Here is a 24061-nt window from a genome sequence, read left to right on the forward strand (position 1 = left end):
ATACTCTCTGTGAATAAGCATTCAAGTGTAAATTCCTCACCGACAAGACGTTACTGTATTATTGTAGTTTGCACTGCAGTTGCAGTCACCAAACTTGCTTTTGCTTCTGTTCTTCCAATTTTCTGAATTGCTCTTTGAATAGTTTTTTCCGCTTGTGCCAATTCCTTTTTTTGGAGCTCTCCCATATAGTAAATATCCATTACGCAGGTCGTCATCTGAGTGGGTCAAGTGTGTCGGTACCCCGACTCCTCTGAGTATGCCACTGGCATCTACCTCGTCTTCCTACATATCAATCTTGGCCTGTGCAGTATGACTATTGTGGAATTAGAAACACAAATATCATGTTACGTTCGCTCAGAGTTCAGGTGGTCATGAGAATTTAAGGCCCGATTTATATTTTGGAGGTATGACTGTCTTCTGCCAGGGTGACTGTAAAAATTAGTCTGTCTCAATGGCAGAGGTCCTGAAAACCAAATTTAGCAATGTCTGTCAACCCGACAGACATTTCTGGCATTCACAGGAACCGCCATCAAGGCTGTTTCTATGACAATATTGTAACTTTGATGTGTAGCTCTATGAACCATGATGGAGCCAAACAGGAACGTTACAAACTTTGTTAATTTTGAAAAAGAAAATCCCACCCCAGGATTTTCCTTTTTTCGGAAAAATATGATCCCCTCACTATGGGAGTTATCTCCCATGGTGAGGTGGGTGCATTAGACAATTTTTACTGCCCTGAAGGCCAGGGTTTCCCTGGCAGTGATGGGCAGCCTCCGACAGCTCTTATTCCATCGAGCTGTTGGAGGGGTGTAACCATGGTTGAGAAGGAGGAGTCTCCACTGTGGTTACACCAAAGGTTCACCAACATTTAAATAGGGCGGGCGGACCATTACGCCAATATGCCCCTTCATTTTATTTTGTCTGAGCAGATTTTTAGTATACACTTCAGAAACGTCCTGATTGAGAAAAAAAATCTACGTCGCTAGTGCCCTGAGCTAAGTCTGCTTACTTAAGCAGCTAACTTAATGTCACTCTCAAGTCTCTAAAATGCTATACGAGGCTGCAACCTTGAGTCTTGGGCCCACAGCGCACCAGCACACTGTTATTAAACGTCAGTTGATTAAAGACTATTGAACCCTAGGAAAGACCCGCAAGCGATGTTCTTTTCATCTGGAGCTTCATATGCCATTGTACATGTCTTATGGTTGTATCCAGAGGCTACTCACGTGGTGTTAGTAACGCTGCACAGAGTAGCCCAAGACTAGCTGCAGTCGCTTTGTCTAAGGCCCTTTGTTCTCGGGGGTAAAAATGTTGATGTAAGTTATCTTTTGTAAATTTGATGGTGGGTATTATTGTTTTTATCGAATGGGCTACATATGTTGTGCCAAATTAAGACTCTAAATTGGTAGGCCAGCACATAACCCAAGTGGTTTTATAGAATGATATGTTTTGTGTGCTACTGGAGAGATTTTCAGTACTAATTTTAATGTGGTAGCATTCAATGTGTTTTGGCTTTTTATTACAAATTATTCTATTTCAAGTTATGTGTATCTCTCTGTGCTTTCAATTTCAATATTTTGTACTTTTTCCTCTAACATGATTTTTAGGTCTCGTGACCTACAATGCGCGCAAGCGCATTGAGGGATCGAGAATTCAAGTGCTCGAAATCCTCGTCAAACCAAGGGCTTCTTGCACTGCGGTTTTCTTAGAGTTCACGTGAATCACGTGAGCAAACAAGCACGCGCATTCACGGCCAGCCCAGCACATCAAAGGGCTTCTCCTCCCTTAATTATTCATGGCCGGCCGGCCGAACTTCTCCTCCCCTAATTATTCATGGCCGGCCGCAGGCCGGCCGTACTTTCAGTTTCCCGGCCTTGTTTTTTAATGCAGTCAGCGTGCTTGTGTATCCGAACACAAGGCCGAGAGTCGGAAACATGCCTAGCTCGTCGACGGAAGACACTCTTGGTGTCTCTGGCTAATTAAACTACTTCTTATGTATGTTGACCAGATTTTAAAAACGATATCGGGACATTCTGCAAGGATATAAGTAGGGCTACACATTTACATTGACAGAATAACTTGAGCAACCACTTTTACCAACTTGGTGAGCTACTATGGGGAATGATGTGCAACGTTTAGCCACCGTGCCATCTAACTGAATCACCTAGTCTGAGATTTTAATCGCTTCTTGACTGTCAGTATTTCCATCAACTGGGGCTTGCATTTACAGTATTTCAGTTCTTACAACTGTATTGTCGCAGATACCCTGAGCTGGGTTGCAACAATCATTTAAATGTTCAAAGAACATGTACAATTATCAGCTAGGAGGTTGAAGACTGTTAAATCTAAAACCCGCATTCTGGGGTAAGAGTCATTCTCCACGGCCGCCTAGCCACATCAAAGGCTTCCGCTGCCCCGCCCCCTGCTTCACAGCCATCCGACTTATTCACGGCCGCAGGCCGTGACTCGACAATCCTGCAGTGCTTAACTCCCTCCTCCTCCCTCGCCAAATAGCACCCCACCCCCGCAATGGATTGTATCCTGTGTGTCTTTTGCGCTTCTTTTGGATAAGCTGGCTTTAATGTATTTGTTTTTTCTAGAATGGGTAAACTTGCACTGAGAATCAAAATTGGGCAGATATAAGGTTTGCATTACTACCGGATTGTTTAATCTGATACTTTACCTTCCTGAGTGGCTTGAGTTCGTCACGTGACTTTGTAAAAGTGTTACTTTTTTTTACTTTGTAAATCTCAGGCATTTGCCGCTTGGTAGCCACTCTATATACTCCAGTGGCTGGTCTAGGCTCTCTGAAGTGTTAAGGTGTAGCACATTGTAGCGTTGAATATGCTTCCTGTGCCATTTTCAGCATCTGCGACATGTTCACGCAGCAGGATGCGTGCAGCCAGCAGCACACAGGACCAGTATGATACATTGTGTACTTTGGAAAGAACTGTAGTTTAGGTATGCAGTTTATCACGAAAACAGATGCTGCTCGTTCTGCTTCTAATTGGGTTTCTCACTGAACGTCAATCTGATTGGCGCAGCTGGTACGCGTGTTGCAATATATATATATATATAACATGCTCTCAACTCTTGGAATTCTGTCAATTTTCAGGAATGCAAACAACATAGCCCACATAGCCCTCAATTTTAAACATTTTCTTGTATTGATTTTTAAAATGTATACTGCCATTTTCAGCAAAAACACTACTGTAATAAACGATCATGCTCATGTTCATGTTTAGTGTAGTCTATCTGTACAGTTATAAATTATGTGTGCATGAATTCCTCAAAGAATCTAAAACAGTATGGGGGCACAAGAACCCTGATGCAGTAGTTTCTGTCGCATACCACAACCACATTTTTTTTATATGTAGTGTTGCAGCAACCCTTACTACAATGGCCTCCCTTTTCCACTCTTGGTGTCTCTGGCTAATTAAACTACTTCTTATGTACGTTGACCAGACTTTAAAAACGATATCGGGACATTCTGTAAGGATATAAGTAGGGCTACACATTTCCTGTCAGCCTGAGGGCCTGGGAGTGCCAGCAGTCGAAATATAGGTGTTTTTTACGTGGCCTGGTGCGATGCCCAGCCAGCCCTCTCCCGTTGAGAGAAAGTCCGGTTGCCAATCTAGCTGCATTAAGTGCCATAGAGCCTACTCAGCAGGCTCCGGTGGTTAGGTAAATGTCTGCAGCAAAAAACACTTGTAAACACTGCTGCTCAGAGAGCAGTAATGTTTCTGCTATGTTTGTAGCTCTGTCATGTAATATAAACAGCATGTTAAGATGTGTAGGCCAGCATGGTAAACAAACGCTAGGTTGAACACAATTTCAGGTTTGCAGTAAAGACCTGCATCCCGGCCTTACATGGACCACTCACATCTGAGCGATGTAAGTTTCAGCAGCCTGGCAGGAAGCGATTACTAACTGGCAAGTATTTTACCAACATGGCAGGTATCTTTAGGTTATTACCGGTAAAAACACTAGGAAAAGACATCAGAATCAAATATGTCTAAATGTAAACGTACCCAGAATAAAAAAAAAATCCTGAAATATATTGTAGGAGCTAGACAACTACTACGTCAAATTAGTATTAGATTATACAACATTAGAATTACTCTGTGATAAAAAAAGAGAGAATTCCACATAAACGCCAATTCAAACAAGCACTGGCGTTGCCAATAGGTCTCGCAGTAGGAAAGTTGGAGCTATTACAATTGCAAATAACAATACCTTTTATTTTTGTTTTCATTTTAAAAACATAAAGGGCTTTGTCATTTACAAAACCAATAGCTCCAACTTTCCTACTGCGAGACCTATTGGCAACGCCAGTGCTTCTTTCTTTAAGGAGCAAACTCAATCTTTATACACTGTGGAGCTGTTACTTTATGTTGCTTTTGTGTATGTACGATCAGGTGTGAGTTTCGATTAAATGTCTTCTCACACTCCGTACATTGGTATGGTTTTTCAAGCGTGTGTGTTCGATGATGATGGATTAAGTGTGATTGTTGCCGGAATCGCTTCTCACATTCAGTGCATTGGTATGGTTTCTCGCCGGTGTGTATTCGCTGATGTCGTTTTAATTGTGATTGCTGTCTGAATCTTTTCTCACATTCAGTACACGAGTATGGTTTCTCATCTGTGTGTTTTCGTTGATGCTGAATTAGTTGTGACAGTTGTTTGAAACTCATATCACATTCCAAGCAAAAATATGGCTTTTCGCCAGTATGTATTCGTTGGTGTACTAGCAGTGACGAGGTGTTACTAAAACTCTTCCCACATTCAGAACATGGATAGTGGTTTCCACCCAGGTGCATTTGTGGAATTGTGATTAGGTGTGGTATATGACCGAAAACGTTCCCACACTCAGAACGTGCATTGGTGTACTCATAAACCCCAGGGTGCTTTTTATCACCAGTGTGCATCCGCTGATGTACGTGCAGTGATGAAAAATGTTTGAATTTCTTCCCACATTCAGAACATGCATAATCTTTATGCACTTTATGAGTTCGCTTTAGTTTGGTCAATGTTGTTGATTTTCTGGCGCCTGTTTCCCATTCCTTGAATGACCTTTCTTGGTTTCCAGTTAGTAACTCGCCTTTGCTTGTTTTGTTCTGCTTCGTACAAAGGGGACCAGGATTTTCTGAGAACACATCACATGGTTCCAGTGCCTTAATATAGTCTGCATATCTGTTCTTGTATTCGTTCCCTGTTGGATAGAGATTACAGTCACATGCATGTGAATAATACATGTTGTATTACAAGATATTATGAGTTATTCCTCTAACAAAATATTTAATGAACTACAAAGGTAAGGTTAAATACCATTTACAAAAACAGAAATCTGATAAAAGTAACTGCACACAAAAATGTGAACCAGTAATACGTATAATGTAAAAAAATGAAATTACTAGAACAGACTGAAGTATTCAATTCAATTTTGCTTTATTTCGATTTAGGTTTGCAAATCATAAAAGCATACATTAAAACAATCATATACAAGATCTATTTACAAAGGTAACATTAAAAACATTTCACAATACAATTTATTGTCCCTTAGTTAAAACGGTTAGTAAAAAGCAAAATAAATCAGTTAGAAAAAAAATTCCTATTTGTATTAATATAAGTCAGAGCTGGCTATTGTACAGTATTTAATCTAGATTTGCTCGATGACGAACAATACATTTAGGAAAACTAACTATTATAAAAACTATATGCTTCCTTCTAGGAGCTGCAGAAAGATTAAAGCCGGACGACATTGTCTGTATCCAGTGTGACGCATCAATGGAACTAGGCATTTTTTTCTGAGATCTTTTTAAAATTTATAAAATAAAATGGTGTGCAGAGTGGATTGCAAAGAGATATCGTCACAGGGACATGGTATAAGATCTTTAACCCAATTATTTCGAGTGGGGAAAGCAACCAATCTGTGAAATAAGTTCATCCTAAACCTGACCAACAGATAGCACTCATAACTATTGATGTTATATGTAAGGTACGGTTGTATTGTAGGTACCGCTTGTATGAGCAGGCTATGGATAACAGATGGTTTCATGACCTCGCTCGTCAATCTCAGTTCTTCAAGATGAGCAAGACATTTCGCTTTTAAAACCTTCCTCGGGATCTTGCCAATTGAGGAGGGGTTATAAAAATATTTGTCCCATCCCAAATCATGAAAAAACCTCCTAATATACCACAACCATCTAGATTTATGAACATTATCCCTGGCTAATCAATCAGAAAGAATAGACTGAGTAAGAGTTGCTTTCTCCGACATCCAGATTCTTCGCCATAATAGGAGGGGTTCCACCTTCGCTAAATCCGTCATGTATGGGAGTCCCAACTCTATGTGACAGGCAAAAGTGCCCGTACTCCCAGGGCCCGCGAGAAGATACCTCAAAAAGGAGTTTTCCACCCTCTGGATGCTATCTGTGGGGACAAAGCCCCAGAGACCTGCCCCATACAATGCCACAGAAAGGCATTTAGCTTTATAGATCATAATGATTTCAGGGGGGGCTCTCTTATCCAACTTCCTGGAAAAATTTACAAGGGCTGTAGTAGTTCTTATAAATAGAAGTTTTCTGGTTTCTACTGCCGGTTTCCAGGATAATTTATGATCTATCGTTATGCCCAAGTATGAATATTTCTGTGTGGTTGCTATTTTCTCTTGATTTAAATAGATGCCTCTCATTTTACTTTTGTGTCCAGTACCTGCCCTCATAACAAAGGTTTTCGTAATGTTAATTTTTAGGTCAAGGTCTGCCATGAACGTAGAGTATCTATTCAAGCTCTTTTGGAGTTCAAGGGGGGTGCGGGCCAGTATGACGGTGTCGTCTGCGTAGAGCAGGGCAGGTATTGGTCGATTGTTTACCATTGGGACGTCCTGGCACCCCTTGATCATCTCTCTTTCCAATCCGTTGGTATATAATGTAAAGAGAAAGGGGGCCAGGACACAGCCTTGCCTAACCCCTTTTTCTACTGCAAACTCTGCCGACAACTCTCCCCCCGCCCCATAGCGTACTCTTGCTGTGGCATTTGAATAGAGTTCCCTCAGAAACTTGACCAGATTCTATGGTGCCCCCATATCCATCAGTAATGTCCAAAGTTTGGAATGGGAGACACAATCGAATGCAGACGATAAGTCCACATAGACCATGTACAGGTCTCCTCTTTTGATGTGGACATACTTGTCTATCAAGAGTGACAGGTTTAAAGCCTGGTCGATGTTCCCCAATCCCTGGTGAAATCCATACTGGAGATCTGAAATAATCCTGCCATCGTCCACCCAATCTTGCAATTGCTCTAAAATGACTCGCCTGCCACATTTCCAAGGGAGTCTAAGAGAGAGATTGGGCGATAGCAGGTTACCGACCCACGATTCCCTTTTTTAACAAGCATTGGAAATGCAATAGGTCTCGCATTAGGAAAGTTTGAGCTATTGGTATTGTAAATGACACTTTTTTTTATTTATGTGTTGGTTTTGAAAGTAGCAAAATTAATAGCTTTGTCAGTTACAATGTCAATAGTTTTAACTTTTGCAAATGTGACACCTATAGCATTTGTAATGCAATGACGTGACTTAGATGTATTGATATTACAAATAACAATGGCTTTTAATTTTGTAAATAATTAATACTTAAATAAAAGTTATTGTAATTTATAATGGCAATAGCTTAAACGTTTGTAAATAACTTTTGTGAAGATTATGTTCAGTGTATTTTATTGTGACGACAATCCAAGAACATTGCATTTGCACCTACACACACACAGAGCCACACACATGTAGATGTGGTGGTGGTGGATCTGGGGGATATGGTGGTGGTGGATGTGGTGGTGGATGTGGTGGTGGTGGTGGATGTGGTGGTGATTGTGGTGGATGTGGGGGTGGATGTGGTGGTGGATGTGGTGGTGGTGGTGGTGGATGTGGTGGTGGTGGTGGAGGTGGTCGATGTGGTGGTGGTGGATGTGGTGGTCGATGTGGTGGTGGAGGTGGTCGATGTGGTGGTGATGTGGTGGATGTGGTGGTGGTGGATGTGGTGGTTGTGGATGTGGTGAAAGTGGTGGTGGATGTGGTGGTGGAAGTGATGGTGGTGGGTGTGGTGGATGTGGTGGTGGTGGATATGGTGGTGGATGAGGTGGTGGATGAGGTGGTGGATGTGGTGGTGGATGTGGTGGTGGATGTGGTGGTGGTGGATGCGGTGATGGATGTGGTGGTGGTGGTGGATGTGGTGGTGATGGTGGATGCGGTGGAAGTGGTGTATGTGGTGGTGGATGTGGTGGTGGATGTGGTGGTGGTGGATGTGGTGGTGGTGGATGTGGTGGTGGTGGATGCAGTGGTGGTGGATGCAGTGGTGGTGGAAGTGGTGGTGGATGTGGTGGTGGTGGTGGATGTGGCGGTGGTGGATGTGGTGGTGGTGGATGTGGTGGTGGATGTGGCGGTGGATATCATGGTGGATGTGGAGGTGATGGTGGATGTGGTGGTGGATGTGGTGGTGGATGTGATGGTGGATGTGGTGTTGATGGTGGATGTGGTGGTGGATGCGGTGGATGCGGTGTGTCTATAGCCTAAACACCTGTGCGGATATCTAATGGGAGCTATAGTGTCTTGGTAACCTGGGGGATAGTTCTGCGGTCTTTATTGGACCTACAGAACTGCGCTGATGTCTGATGGCAGCCTTTAGTGTCTATGACCTAAAGAACTGCGCTGATGTCTGATGGAGCCTATAGTGTCTATGACCTAAAGAACTGCGCTGATGTCTGATGGAAGCCTTTAGTGTCTATGACCTAAAGAGCTGCGCTGATAACTGATGGAAGCCTTTAGTGTCTATGACCTAAAGAGCTGTGCTGATAACTGATGGGAGCCTAGAGTGTCTAAGTAACCTGGGTGACAGTTCTGCTGTCTTTATTGGACCTAAGGAACTGTGCTGATGTCTGATGGGGCCTATAGTGTCTTGGTAACCCAAGGAACAGTTCGGTGGTCTGCTGTCCATAATGCGAGCGGGCTGGTGCAACCCGAGGGTAGCTCTTTGTATCTTGAGGGCCAGCTCTACTATTTATGATATTCAGGTGTGCTTTTCTTACTTAAGAAATATCTAAACTTTTTATGATGCGAGTGCATGTTTATGTAACCAGAAATATTACTCCACTGAAATTTACAAGCCTGGAAAACAGCAAAAAGTTACTAACACCATTCTTCAATGACTGAGTCAACCTTCCACTTTTGATGTATTAGCTTGTAGGTTAATTTAAAGGTAAAACAAACCCTCGAAACATAGCTAGGAAGGAGTAGATGCTCCCACAGTATATGCAATGCAATGGTTTTGGATAATGTACACAGATGAAGAGATCATGAAGGGTTGGGGGTGGGGGAGAAGTTTTTGGGCTTAGCCCTACTGACCGGAGGAACTGAATATCCGGAGGATGTAACTGACTGTTTAACTATAAGCGTTTTATACTAATGCTGTCCATGGTTTGTGATAAACCAAATAAATCTTGTAATAAGAAAAATAAAAATTCTACTATAATATAATGTACAAATAAAAACAGTAGCTATAAGAAAAACGTGCACGTTCTAGTGAGTTGCTGTCCTGTTTCCTGTGCTGCAGATCACTATCGTACACCCTGAACTCGAACGCAGAGCATCTAACAAAGGGTAACGCAGCTCGGCGAAGGTCCTCGTTCAGCAAAGTGCGCGAAACAGCGTGGAAAGGCCTATTGCCGTACAATTCCATTTGCAAACATGTTTACCACCGCATTTAACGCTACTAATTTTAGGACAAGAGTCAGAACAGATTTTTTGCATGGATAATGTGCCCGATCTACGCACCAATGTATCACCAACGTATAGGTGATGATAAATGAAAGTTTAAAACCTAGGGGATCCTAGTGTTAAAATGAATGCAAAACATATTTTGCACCAGTTATTACCCACTTCATAGCGCCAAATGTAAACGAAGCCTCGAGTCCGAGCTACTTCCCCTTAGCGAGCGGTAAGTACATCCAGTCCGCGCCTCGGCTGAAGCTTCCTGCCCACTCAGCACGTCAGTTACATCTCTGAGTTCCTGTTTACCAGTGAACCGGCGGGTCACGGCGTGGCTCGTCAGCGAAAGTTTGACAAGACGAGTCATCTCACCCCCAAAAATGGAGCAGCCTTCCCTTCCCGCCCGCTTGCGGGCAGCAACACTCAAACTAATGTGCTCTACTGTTCAGGGCTAAAATATGCACAAAAGAAGTATGAGGGACAGAGCGAAACAAGGAGAAACATGAGAGACGGCCTCAAAGTGAAAGTACGGCCGGCTGAGGGCATTGCTGTGGGGAGAGGGGATGAGAAATGCGACACGGCGGGCAGGGGAGGGGGCGGAGCGGGGAGAGCGGCATGAGGGTGTGAAGCAGCAGGGGAGGAGTGCTGCTGGCGATTGACTGTCGATTTGATGATGTGCACGCGCATTTTAGGTCAATGCGCTTGCGCATTGACCTAAAAGCGCACGGGCACAGCATCAAATCGCCAGTCAATCGCCAGTCTAGGTAAAGCTTATTTAAGCCCCTATATATCTTCGCTCCCACTCAATGCGCATGCGCATTGAGATAGGTCGCTCGACCTAAAAATGGGAACTAGTATGGATTTGGACCATGATTCCATTAGGCCTATGGTACATGTAGCATTCAGGACTCTGGTTAGAAGGGGGGTCCAAAGATCCATCTGGGCTTTAGAAAGATCCACAGGGACACCATCTGGGCCAGGTGCCTTCCCTTTTTTACTTGCACTCAAGGCCAGGGCAACTTGCTTCAATGAGAACCGGAGGTCAATGGGATAAGGGCTGTCTGAATCATCTTGAGGCTTAGGGTTCTGGGAGTTTGTTTCCTCAAGATTAACAACCTCTGTATTGATTGAGAAAATCTTAGAGAAATGGTGGATCCAGTCTTTTTCCTCTATTGCTACCTCTAATTTTGGATGGTCAGTATTATCAATTAAGAAAGGAGACTTTACCACTTGCCAGAAAGCCACCGAATTTTTATCGGTGTAGCTTTCATGGAGTTGGGCCCATAATTGATTCTTTAACTCTTTTTTCCTGCTTTTTAGTGCGGAATTATATGTTTTCCTAAGAGTTGTTATTTCATGTGCAATCCTATTCGATTTCCTCAAAGCAACTTTAGGTTTGAATAAGCAGCCGTGCACTCGTGATTAAACCATCCTTTCCTCTTCTTTGTTTTGTGTTTTATTTCTATCCACAGAGCTTCGTTAATCACGTTAATAATCATATCAAAGTTAAATATAACTTCCACATCTGAAGTGTCTAGGGCAAGACATTTCATGATGGAAGGGAAAGCCCTTTCTATCACTATCTTTGTTATTGTTATTGGATCTACTTTCACCCATTTCAATGCATATCCATATAGCATATTTAGTTCCATATTATTTTGTGCTAAATAGTGCCAAGATTTTTTTTCGGATTATGAGACACTGGAAAAGAGATACTGAGTGGATAATGGTCACTCAACGCATTTATATGTCTGGTAAATGTTGTATCTTTGATCCTCTCCCCATTTAAGACCAAGATGTAGTCTATAGTTGTTTGGTATCCTCTACCATGGTATGTAGGGGCCAATAGTAACTCTTCATTTCCCAAGTTATTAGCTAGAGTCAGGTCTAACTCAAACAAAATTTCATTTAAAGAATTACCTAGGATAGAATGTCTAAAATGTGGGACGGGGTTTTCACTCTCAAAGAATACCACAGATGTTATGGTTACCAGCAAGGCATGGTCCCAGATTAAAGTACCCCCCCCCCCAAAAAATAATTGCCTCCTCCTTATCTGTCTTCCTTGTTTTGGATAATAGTATGGAACGAATCGAGGACACAACATTCACTGCCTCTACGTCCGAGAGATTATTATAAAAATTCACTATGAGGAAATTGTCCCTTTTACCAATACATAAGCTAAGTATCTGAAAGTTAGGGTCCAATCTTATGGGGTCCACTTCCAATACACTGAGGAGGTTTGAGACATAGATGGTTAAACCTCCTTTCGCTCTGCCCAATGTAGATGGATGGGCGGGTGTAAAATAAGTTTTGAAACCCTCAATGTGAATTGCATCAAGGGTCCAGGTCTCCTGGAGCGCTATGGTGTCGAATTTAGGAATAAAGGCCTCCCATTCGTCATTTGTTATCTTAGCGCGTTGTCCTGCTATGTTCCAGAATAAAACTGAAATAGAGGATTTATTTCCCTTCCCATTGCATCCCACACTTCCTGTTATAGGTCTGTTGGCAGGTTTATGACTTCAATTCTGACCAAAAACAGGGACAGAGTGTGCCTGATTTGACCCGGTGGACTTTGGGAATAGGTCGACATCTGTAACCTGATTTTGTGTATGTTTTAACTGGGACACGGGGACGGTGTAATTCGGAGTTAGCTCAATGTTTGTAGATGACATACTATATGGGCTGTGGACGGTATCCTTCGCTGTGCTCCGAAGACAAAGTCAGTCCACTCTCTCCATGCCTGTTAAAGCCGCGTAGCGGTTATAAACAGGTATGAGGCGATCTTCCTGATAACGAGATAGGGGCCTAGGATTGATTATGGGTGCCATTGCGGATCTGGGATAAAAATAAGTCAATTCACGAGGTGTGATGCCATTAGTACCATTCTCTAGGGGGCAATTTAAGATATTTCAGACTGCCCTATGGTCTTTAAAGGTGATTACAAGGATATCCCCCCGTTAAATCTTTTATTCTATGTCCCAGCCAGGAAAGACGCCTAACGTGTAGGATTTCGCCGTTTATATGTGGAGGAAGTGGTCGATTCTGTCTGAGCCAAAACATAGCTTTGTTTTTTAACTGGTGATAGTCTTCTCTCTTACCATCCTCTAGCAACGGAACTCCCGTAAGAACCACAACGAGCGGAACGGATTCAGGTGGCAGTTCTACTCTGTGCCTCTTAGTCTGCATTACCTTAACAGGATTTTCAAGGCCTTTCGGGTTTTGTATATTTTGTACATTTCCTGGGAGATTCAGTTTCCCTCCTGTCTGAGCCTTTTTTCCCTCTTTTTATCATTTTGGCATGATATTTTAGGAGGCGATGGTTTCGGGGGTTTTGATTTAGTTTGGCTATTGACATTTGCTTCCTTTTGGACAGTGGGTTTTGACGATGGTACAGAAGTTAAAGGCACTAGTGTGGGCTTTTGTAACTCCTTAATCAACCCTTTATTTCCCCCAATTACTTGTTCTAGAGTACCCAACTGATGTGCCATTTGTTTCAGTATCTCAATTAACGGTAATATGAGGGATCTAAATAGATGTTCGATACTGCCCAATAGATACTTACAAGATGTTTCTTTCAGTGTGTAATGTGGTGGAGTGATTATGGCAGGTATCGCTGGTACATTTGGTGGAGTCTTGCTTTTCTGTGGTCCACTCCTCCTCTTTCTCCTTTTTTTTGGGGGTGGGCCTAGGGCTCGAGAGCATTTAGATGTTTTAAGATTTTTTTTTTTAACAGTCTCTACTATTGGTGACAGCGTATCTACTAGAACTTCTACCTCTGGTATAGAATTAGAAAAAGAAGCAGAAACATTTAAGTTCAACTCACTATTTGTATTATTTATATTGAGAGAGGAAGTTCTATCTCGCAAAAGTAATGGGATACTGTCATTACTAGATACATCAGGGCCCTCGCTTTCGGTTTGATTTCTGGTAGGTGGCGAAGTAGCTGTCTGTGACGGGCCCAAAGATGAGCACTTATTTTTAAAGCTCAATGGAGCGGCGTCGCTCAGCAAGGGCAATTTCCCTTTCAATTCCTGAAGTGGCCCATATAACATAGTCATCTAGCGTTCCTCTATTTTCCCCTCCTGCCACTAATGATTTTCCCTTTGAGCGATGTGAAGTCATAGTGAGTTCTGAAGTTTGTGAAAGAATAGTTAAAACCACACTAGACCTTACAAGTAGGGTTAAACAGTTGCATGCACAAACTAGATTTCTGAAAGGACTATATAACTAAATAACAAAAATGTCTGCTTACTAAAGCGTAGCACAAATGGACCAGGTTGTGGATTGCGAGTCAAGTTGGGTGGCCCAGCCCAGCCTCCTTCGGCCTCTGAGGGCCACAGAGGGCCCACCCTTTGCCCGGGCTTCGCCCACGCGCGTCCTGCGTGCACGTGATGGCCAATCACAGATATAGTCAGTGATGAGGAAGGGGGCGAGAAGAGGACCAGCTGCGGCCGATCAGCGCCGCTCAGAACGCTGGTCCTCGCAGTCTTGCCTCAGCCTGGAGATGGTTAATGTCAGGGTACAGGGTCCAATTCAGCTCTGTATGCCCAAATGAGCAGCACTCCCTCACGAACTCAGTCACAAGCGGCTCCCGTGGAGCGGGGGCCGCGAGATGTGGGCAAAAGCACAAGAACAAACTCCAATGTAGAAGGTATCCCGCTGGTAGAATAGCTACGGCGAGTTTTGACCCAGCAGGAAGGGGGCGGGATGTGGCAAAAGCACAAGAACACACTCCAATGTAAGAAAGCAAGTATGAAGATCAGTAAAAAACAAAAAGTTAGGAAGCCAATTTCAAATAGGTGAGAAATCTATGGGGAAAGAGTGCACACAAGATACAGTATACAAAAAAGAAGGAGCAGGAGCAATAGGGAAACTCCGAGAGAATTGGAGCAGAGGTTGACATGAGTAGAAAGTTAAGAAGCGCAGCTGCAATTACTATACATACAGAATGGATTCAAAAACAGAAATTCATCCAAAGCCAGGGTAGGAAAGGTAGGTAAGGGGGAGTGACTGGATAAGGTTAGTTAAACGGATGACATCTTGCAGAGTTTAGAGTCCTCTAATAAAAAAGAAGTAGAAATGGCCAACAAAAAAGGAAGAACAATACTCCATGGGAGGTATGTTTAGAGAGGATACAGTGAGGGAATACCAACTTTTGTGTAATTTATAATATTACAGGAAACAATCAGTACAGTGTGAACACCAAAAGGTAGTGCTGAAGACCAATTCCAGATGATAGGCAGATGTATTTAAGATCAGATAGGACGGAAGGAAGGAAGAGCAACACAGTAAAAAAGTGGGTCTAAGCCTAAGGGTTTGGGGTAAAGAATTCAGAAGATGTTCACTTTTGATGGCAGTTTGTTAACAAGGACACTTGTTTTGAGAAGACCACTCAAGAGGTCACAGAAAGACCTTCATAAAAGTCACATGTACATTCCATAGCATGAGATAGTATTAGTTTACAAATTAGTGACACTGAAAAGAGAAATTAGCAAAGCCAATAGGCATGCCTTATATGGCAAAATTGTATGTATTGTACATTTAATACAAAATGAAAATGTATGTGTGTTTTTAGGTTTCATGACACCGTGTTTTCAGCAGCATTGGTTTTGGCGTGCAAGGGTACTGGCACTATTTTGGCAAGCATATCTTATTCCATACATACTCCATACACCTAGAAAGGGGCTTCAGGCCGGCCTTCTTCCACTACTGACTCGAGACATAGTTAAACACATTTTAGATCATCCCACAGTAGCATTTTACCCTCGCGACTTTCTATCAGCTTATGTGTGTCCTTTTGCTTTTTGTGGAATACATGAGAAGATATTTTAAATCTGAAAAGCGGGCTGTCATCACACATTTAATTCTTGATCACTTTCAACGAGTGTGTATACAAAACAATGTTTTGTTTTGAATTGCAGAAGGAATTTTTTTGACATCGGCGGACTAGGAGAAATGAGTGTCCACATAAACAAAACATGCAAATGGCCAGTCCTTCCCTTACCCGAAGCAACATGAGTGGCAACCAAGCTAGACCGGGAAAGATGTAGTCTTCCTAAACAGCTGATAGATATCCTCTATATAACATACAATTGCCTAAAACCTCCAATTGTCAAGATAAGTCAATGGGGAAGTCGTGGTTGCAGTATTTAATAAAAAAGACCCTTCCCTGACCACTAGGAAGACACCCTGTGGAAGATGGACGCTTTGAGAGTCACTCCACCCGTGGATACCCAGGAGACCAGGTTAACTGCCCCAGGGGAGCCGGGTGCATAATAAGTGGGATCGGGAACCGCCGTAGACCTCAATGGAGGACTTAAAGCAAGATGCTGCTGGCAAAGAGGCTGGAAGAGTCCAGTGGAATCCAAGGGTGGATTCAAGAAGAGGAGTACCTACAAGCAGAGGGGACCGAGTCTATGTCACTCGCAATTTGGTTTCCGAGAGGGACATGGAACAGAAACAGCCCTGCTCACGGCAGTAGAGTAACTCAGGAGTGTACTGGATACAGGAGGGAAGGCTGCCTTGATCCTTTTGGACCTCTTGGCGTTCTTTGACAAGGTAAACCATGATACACTCCTGATCCGACTGGCTGAAGTCGGAGTTCATGCGTCGGCACGAACGATGTTAGCCTCATATTTGTCTAACAGAACGTTCACAGTGGAGCTGGGAGAGGCAAAATCAAAACCATTCAACTCTCCGTGTGGTGTACCCCAGGGGTCTTCTTTAAATCCCACTCTTTTTAGTTCATATGTGGCACCTTTAGCAGCAATAATAAGAAATTGTGGCTTCCTTCCGGTCTCCTATGCTGACGACACCGAAATAGTGTGGTCAATCGCATACAATGCTAAAGAGACTGCAGTCAGATTTAACCCCTTCCATGCTGGTGACGAACCCCAGCCGTCACGCTCCACGGTGCTCGTGTGCTGATGACGGCTGGGGTTCGTCACGGCCCGCCCCTGTTCGTCCGGCGGCCGCACACGGGGGAAATCGCGGCCGCACGGAAGGGGTTAAAACCTGTACGAGTCAAATCAGTCAATGGATGCAGGGTAACTGCCTAAAGCTAAAGGAAGACAAAAGTCAAATCATGCTGCTGGGGACAGACATGAAAATCTGGTCCCCGGAGTGGTAGCCGGATAGTTTAGGCAATTGCCCATCCCCAGTTAACAAAGTGAAAAATCTGGGAGTGATGCTGGACAATAAACTGTCATTTGACGCTCAGTCAAACAAATTAGCATCCACTGTATGGTATATTTTGTAAATGATAAGGAAGCTCCTGCCGTTTATTCCCCATCATTCCTGTAAAACGGTTGTAACAGCGCTGGCCTTACTTAGGCTAGATTATGGGAACGCTCTGTATGCGGGGATACAGACCCAGCACCTAGCAAAACTGCAGCGCTTGCAAAACACAGCAGCTAAGCTGGTGATGGATGTTCCCAGATCGAAACCTATTGCACACAGACTAAGAACCCTCCACTGGCTTCCAATGGAAAAAAGAATAAGATTTAAGTCTGCGTGTCTGGCCTATAAAGACCTTTATGGGAAGCGATTTCAGTTTCTAAAAACAAATCTGAAATTTTATGAGCCATCCAGGAATTTTAGATCTAGTCAAGCAAAACTGATTCAGGTGCCAAAATACGAGCAGGTCAGGTGAGGGGGGAGAAGCTTTTTGCTGCATGCAGCTAAGGCTTGGAATCTTCTCCCAATTGGAATTAAAAATAGCCCATCTTTGCTTTCATTCAGGAAAGAGGTAAAAACCTGGCTGTTTACTTCCTATTAGAATTCTACTTTAGACAACTACTGGTCTCTATGCATCTACCCAGCGCCAAGACGTCCATGGGCAATTGCGCGCTTTATAAATTCACAAATCAAATCAAATTCACAAATCACTCAGGAGTGACCAGGAGGCACGGAAGTCAAATGCCCACCAAAGTCAGCTTTTACAGGAGAGTTGACGGTGCCCTTGTGTCTGCAGCTGCGTGGACCAGGTGATGCTGTGGATGACCAGGTCTATATACGAGCTGTCCCACATCAGATGTAAATATCCAGGGGGTCGTGTCCGGCAGGAGCACCAACAAGTCTTGGCAGCAGCAACACATGGAAGACGACGAAAAGGTACAGTGTCGGGACCAGCCACGTCCAAGGTACTCACCACATTCAGGCAAGTCAGAGTAGGCCTTAGCAAGCAGGGGAGCACACTGGAGTCCAAAAAGACCATCGGACGGACCCATAGGCCAGAGGCACAGTAGTCACAGAGGACCTTGAGCAACTCACCAAGGATGCAGGCCACCGATGAAGAGGATATGGTGAGAACGGTGATCTTGGGAGCAGGATTTGCTGATGGCTGAAACTATTCGGAGCCCGAAGATCTCTGGAGGAGAGAATCACCAAGTCTTGGCAACAGCAAGTCGAAGCGGTGCACAGGGGTTTGGGCGCAGTGGTTCCGATGAGGGATGAAGACTTCCGATTTGCTGGGAAGACAGCTCAGGCCTCGAGGGAGTTGAAGAACCAGCACCTGTGTTTCTAAGCTTCTCGTAGCCTGGAGGAGCCCAGGATCAGTGGACCACTGCCTCAGATGCAGGCGAATCACTCCTTCACTCCAAGGGAGATTCCTTCGAATGTCTTTGATGCCCACAATATATAACAACACAAAAGTACCAGAGGGTCTGTAGACAGTGTAAGTTAACGGTGCGAATCACCATCTAGCAAAAGAACTACCTTGCTGACTAAAAAATAAATCAAAATGGTGAACTGAGACACCTAAGCAGGTGGTCAAAGATACCCATCAGTCACCACTCGGAACCCCCCTTCATCATTTGGGATTCCTTTGAGACCATACGCCCAGATGTATTGTTCTCTGGACAGAGGTAGCCAAGCTGGTAAATGGTCCTCTCCGCTGAGATAGAAGGCAGTAAGGTCTTACCACTTCCCTATAACGATGAGTTATAAAATGTGAAGTGACCACAAAAGTGCAGCGCAAAAAGGAGAAAGTAAAAGAGATCAAAAAAGTGCATTAAAATTGGATGAGGGAGTACTGAATGATTTTATTCTGGTGATACTCGCTCTGCCAATATTAAAAATTGTCAAGACAGTTTAGAAATTAGCTGTCTAGATATAGTACCAGGTCGACATGTTTCAGCAATGAGGGACGTATTCGTCCTTGCTTTCTTCAGGACCTAACAACAACTGTTGCTACTGCAAAACAAACTATAATATAAAGTGAAAAAGTAAGAAAAACGGGTATAAAAACAAGCACAGAGGTCACCTGAAGATTCGAGGTGTTAAGTCTTGTTTTTTCTTACAGGTCATGTGTTTCACTAGAAGAAGTCAGAAAACAGGAGTTTAAGTGCCAGACACTATATCTAGACAGCTAATTTCTAAACTTTTACTTTCTCCTTTTTGCACTGCACTTTTGTTCCCAGAGTTCAGGTCTTTAAATATTCCCTTGGGTCCCCATTTTGATCGGTGTGTTGTTGTTGTTTGATGCCCACAAGCCTGGAGCGGCTCCTGGATGAAGCACAGGCAGGGACGTTGCAGACAACTCGCGGAACTGAAAGAGCAGGAGCAGCAGGAGCCTTCTCATTACAGTCTTGGTTCCAAATGAAGTCCAGAGTGCCCAGACGGTTGAAGTGACGTGGGTCTTGATCTAAATCGTGTCCCACAAAGAATCTGATGAGCCAACCTCAGGTAAGCCCTTAAGTACCCTGGGGAGCTGTTGTGTAGTTCCTACAAATATATAAAGGATATGCACGTTTAGACAACATAAACTAAGGGATTGGTGTCCAGACTGATTCCCGCCACTCTCAAAGGATAAGTTAGTCTATAGACCAGCTAGCTCACAGTGCCACTAGGGGTCCCGTTTACCAAGGCGCGAATAGTTTCTGGCAACTGTCGAACTTGACAACCGTGAAAACAGTGTCCTACTTTTCGCTCAGTCAATCGTGCTCACTTGTTCTCAAAGAGATATACAGAATAAACGGAGAGATGTTTTTCAATAAACATATAAAATACGTGTGCTGCAACCACCATGAGACAGAAATAGATATATACGATTATAAGCATCAACAGAGTAAATAAAAGGTAGAATTCTACCATGGTGCTAAAACAGCGAATATATGCAGGCATATGGATACATGTCAGTAGATGTGGTGCTTATATACCTGAAAGGTACTTTCAGGGGATCTACCTAGATGTGTCATGGTACTGTAGGCCTGTTGTCCAAGGATGACGAAAGCGATGACTTTTGTAAAGAGTATTTATACAGAAGATGGTAATGCTGCTGTGATTTTAAGAATCCTCATACATAATAAATGAGGCTAGTTTTTTTTTTTTTTTTTAAACATACATCATTTAATCGGCACTTAACTAGGTCAGCGCCAAAGCTGTTATGTAGAGCACGGTAGGACAAATGTAGCTAAAAGGTTGTGCAGCTAGGCGTATATTGGGGAAGATTGGGGCCCATAACAGAGAGGGTTGGGATGCTTCAGGGGTTCCCTCCCACAGGAGGGGTTAGACAAAGGGGAGGCTACTCCCAATTTCTTTGTCCACTGTTGCACCTGTGAGGGAGTCATGGGCTCCCTGAACTGGTTCCAACTGGAGTATGCAAGGAGGGCACCAAATGTGCCCTCCAAAGCAGTCTGGTGGCGCTGGCAAGCGCCCCCACCCCGGCCCAATGCACTATATCATGTTTGGGAGGGGTTCACATCTCCAAGCGACAGGAAACCTATTGTTCTACCTTCCCCTGCTCTACTATGGCTCAGCAGCAGGAGGGCAGAATCGGGTCTGTTGTCGGCAGCAGCCTGGGTTGCTGTTAGGCTCTAGAAGATCAGTCCCGGGAGTATGGAGGACTCCCCAGAGGAGCTCTACCGTGGATGGACTCAAACCTCCAACATCGTTTATGGTGTTGGGGTATGATACCAACATGTTTGACACCAAACATGCTCAGGTTAATTTCAGACAGTTTAGAGATGGTCATCGCGTAATGACGCATTGCCACTCTATGTCACGTAATGGCTGATTCACTTACAAAGCCTGGAGAATGGACTCCGGATTTTGTAGGGGTGGTCTGCTCATGCAGGGGCACCCTATGACTCGAGACTGAGCACCATGCCTTTGGGACTGAAAGGCCTGCTAGAGGGCTTTTAAGTGTAGTGATGTTAGATAGAGACTTATATTAGTAGTAGAAAAGCTTTATTCCATTTCACAAATATATAAAATAATAAAAGCGACAGTTCATTCATAAATTCATACAATCCAGTGAATTACATTTGGGAACAATTACTACGTCCATAAGAAATTTTTAAAAACAGATTAAACTTTTCCTTTTCCTCAAGATACTTTTTAAAAAGCCCGTCATTATGTCAACACAGTACACATCATTTAAGAATTGTAGGAAGAGTACAGCCAGGCGACATTGACGCCATGAACCTTTTTTTAAAAATGGTCTAATCCATCTGGTTCTCTCTGCTGAATAAAATTTACAGAAAATATTACATGCAGTTTAGATTGATCTGATAGATTATCGCACGGGCATTTACAGAGCATTCTGGACCAGTTGTTTATTTTAGGAAAGGTAGTTAGGCAAAAAAAACGAATCAAATCTGAATCTAGTCAGAATGTACCTATCATACCGCTCCTGACACCAGAGCAAGTAAGGTTGGATTGAGGTGGAGACCAGGGTGAGTTGATGTTGTAATACGTTTTTTTTGTTTAGTTCCACTCCTAGTCTTAGTGTTTCATTTTTTTTTTATTTTTTTTTTTTTATGTTTTTATTGATTTTTACATATTTATCCCCCCCCCCCGGACAGGCAGACTTTCTGTTCATTAACATCATGAACTTTTCGTTGTGTTTGACAAAAATATACATTATAGAGAATTTACAAAATAAAATATATTCACAGCATCACGAAAAAACCAATTAAAACAGTAGCATGAATACATTACAGTATCGATAATAAATCAGTTTTGTAGAGCTCGCCAGTGTGTGAGAGGAGTCCAGATTTTCATACCCCTTTCACGTCGCCGTCTGCCTTTACGCTTATAAATAGCTGTCTCGATATTATGCACAGCTAAGAGCCTAGCTAGCCACTGTTGGAAAGTAGGTGGTAGCGGGTCTAGCCAAGCCGAGGCTAGGCATAGCCGCCAAACAGCCATAGCAACAAATATAAAATCGTGGCCGCTCTCAAGATTATCTGGATCCTCCACCCCAAGTACCATTACCTCTGGTGACAAGGCAACCTTTCTGTGAAGAACTGAAGTTAGAAACCTCTCTATACTTTGTATCAAAGGTATTAACACCGGGCAAGAGGCAAAGATATGGATGGAATCTGCCTTAAATAGATTGCATCTCGGGCAACAAGTCCCATTACTGGTTCCCCATTTTGCAATTTTATCGGGTGTATAGTAAAGAAAAAAACAGGTTTTATAAAATTGTGCCTGGAGTCTAGTCGAAATAAGAATAGTTTGAGCTAGCTGATAGGAGTACAAAAATCCTTCTTTAGAAATCTCGAGTTTGCCTTGCCACCTCATTGCCGTTTTATCTAGATCATCCGGGAACCTGTCCAGCAATGACACATACACTCCACCTATTGACTGTTTCCTTGAATGTATAATTGTCTCCACTACAGTAGATTGTTCCCAGAGTGTCCTTGCTCCAGATTTGTGAGTTAGGAAGTCCCTAATTTGGAGATATTTAAAAAAATCCCGCCAGTCTAAACCAAATTCTCCCTTCAGAACTTCAAACGATTTAATCCCCTGATTGGTATAAAAATCCCCAAGTTGTGTAATTCCTAAATTATACCATTTATTAATGCAATTATCTTTAAAGATTATTGGTGGAAGAGTTGGGTTGTTTAGTACCGGAGTGTAATATGAGAATCGTCCTATGCCTAGTACTTTTTTTACCGCCTTCCATACCTTAAAACAGCTATAGAGAGTCTTGAATTTGACCTTTTTGTGGTAATTGTCATGTATTTGTCTCCAAAAGTAGCCATAGCAGGAATTCCCCACCAATAGCTGAAAGATTGAAGCGGTATGTAGCTCTGTGTTGTTCCCCCCTTGCAATAATTCCTTACTGTAAAGTAATACACATGACCAGTAATATCTCCTTAAATTGGGAAGTGCTAACCCACCTCTGTCCTTAGGAAGGGTAAGATATTTATATGCTCGACGGGGTTGAGCGTATGACCATATAAATCTAGAAAAGGTACGTTCCATTGTTGTAAACCACTGATTAGAGAACTCTAGGCAAATTGCCCTGAATAAGTATAATATTTTAGGAAAGTACACCATTTTAATTGCATTTGCTCTTCCAATGATGGACAGGTGAAGATTGTCTAACCGTCGTAGATCCTTTTGTATCGTGTTCAGCATTGGCTTAAGATTTATGTCCACTACTTCCTCTAGCTTTGAAGAGATTGTGACACCCAGGTATGTCGCTCCCTTCACCACCCTAGGGTCATCCATCCCAATTTTTTGATTTAAAACAATTTGTGTCTTTCCTTGATTTAGCGCGTAGCCAGAGACAAGACCAAATTTCCTAGCCTCGGCTTCAATGATCAACATTGCTACTATGGGGTCAGCGGTAACTATAGCAATATCATCGGCGTATGCTAATGTTTTTGTTGTATACCCCTGTGATATAATGGGGGTTATATGATTATTTTTCTCCAAATAACGAATAAAGGAATCTATATATATTGCAAAGAGCAATGGCGAGCAAGGGCACCCCTGACGTGTTCCCCTGGAGATGGCGATTTCCTTAGTAAGACTTCCATTGATAGATACGACAGCCCTAGGATTATTATACATTTTTTGTATCGCCTGAATAAACTTGTTTCGAAATCCCATCATCGCCATTGCTTTCCAGAGAAACTGCCAGGAGACCCTATCAAAGGCCTTCTCTGCATCCAAAAGGATCAGGGCCATAGGGTCTCCTGTAGTTTCTGTTCCATCAAAAAGTGTTATTACCCTCTGGATATGATTGATCGTTGACCTTCCAGGGACAAAACCGTGCTGGCTTTTGACGATTACATTGTGTATTATAGGGGCAATTCGATTTGCCAAGATTTTGGAATATATTTTAGAATCAGCATTTATAAGGGTTATGGGGCGATATGATCCTAAATGTTCTGGGGGTTTCCCCTTTTTAGCGAAAATCACAATTTTGGCGTTGGACCAGGAGCTGGGAGGTTCCCCCCCGGAGAAAATATGGATAATCAAGTCTCTAAATATGTGTTTGATTTCGTCTATAAATGTGCTATAGAACTCTGAGGGGATACTGTCCAGACCTGTTGCCTTTCC

At 43.1% G+C, this 24061-nt stretch overlaps 1 protein-coding gene across 2 annotated transcripts in view; it reads right to left on the reverse strand.

The window, feature by feature from the left end:
- Positions 1 to 699: 699 nt before the first annotated feature.
- LOC147729421 (uncharacterized) overlaps positions 700 to 24061 on the reverse strand; it is a 44832-nt gene continuing 21470 nt past the window's right edge. Inside the window, exons 3-4 of one of the 2 annotated variants that reach the window (XM_086959757.1) lie at positions 4333 to 5212; positions 700 to 1591 (exon numbers count right to left, since the gene is read on the reverse strand). In XM_086959757.1, the coding sequence (XP_086815883.1) occupies positions 4347 to 5212 (866 nt within the window). In that variant the 3' untranslated portion in view covers positions 700 to 1591; positions 4333 to 4346. Of the gene's footprint in view, positions 1592 to 4305; positions 5213 to 24061 lie in introns of those variants that run through there. The other variant, XM_086959756.1, reaches the window with a different exon arrangement.

Source organism: Lissotriton vulgaris, chromosome 2_2 (assembly GCF_964263255.1).
Source record: "Lissotriton vulgaris chromosome 2_2, aLisVul1.2, whole genome shotgun sequence".
Taxonomy (NCBI): domain Eukaryota; kingdom Metazoa; phylum Chordata; class Amphibia; order Caudata; family Salamandridae; genus Lissotriton; species Lissotriton vulgaris.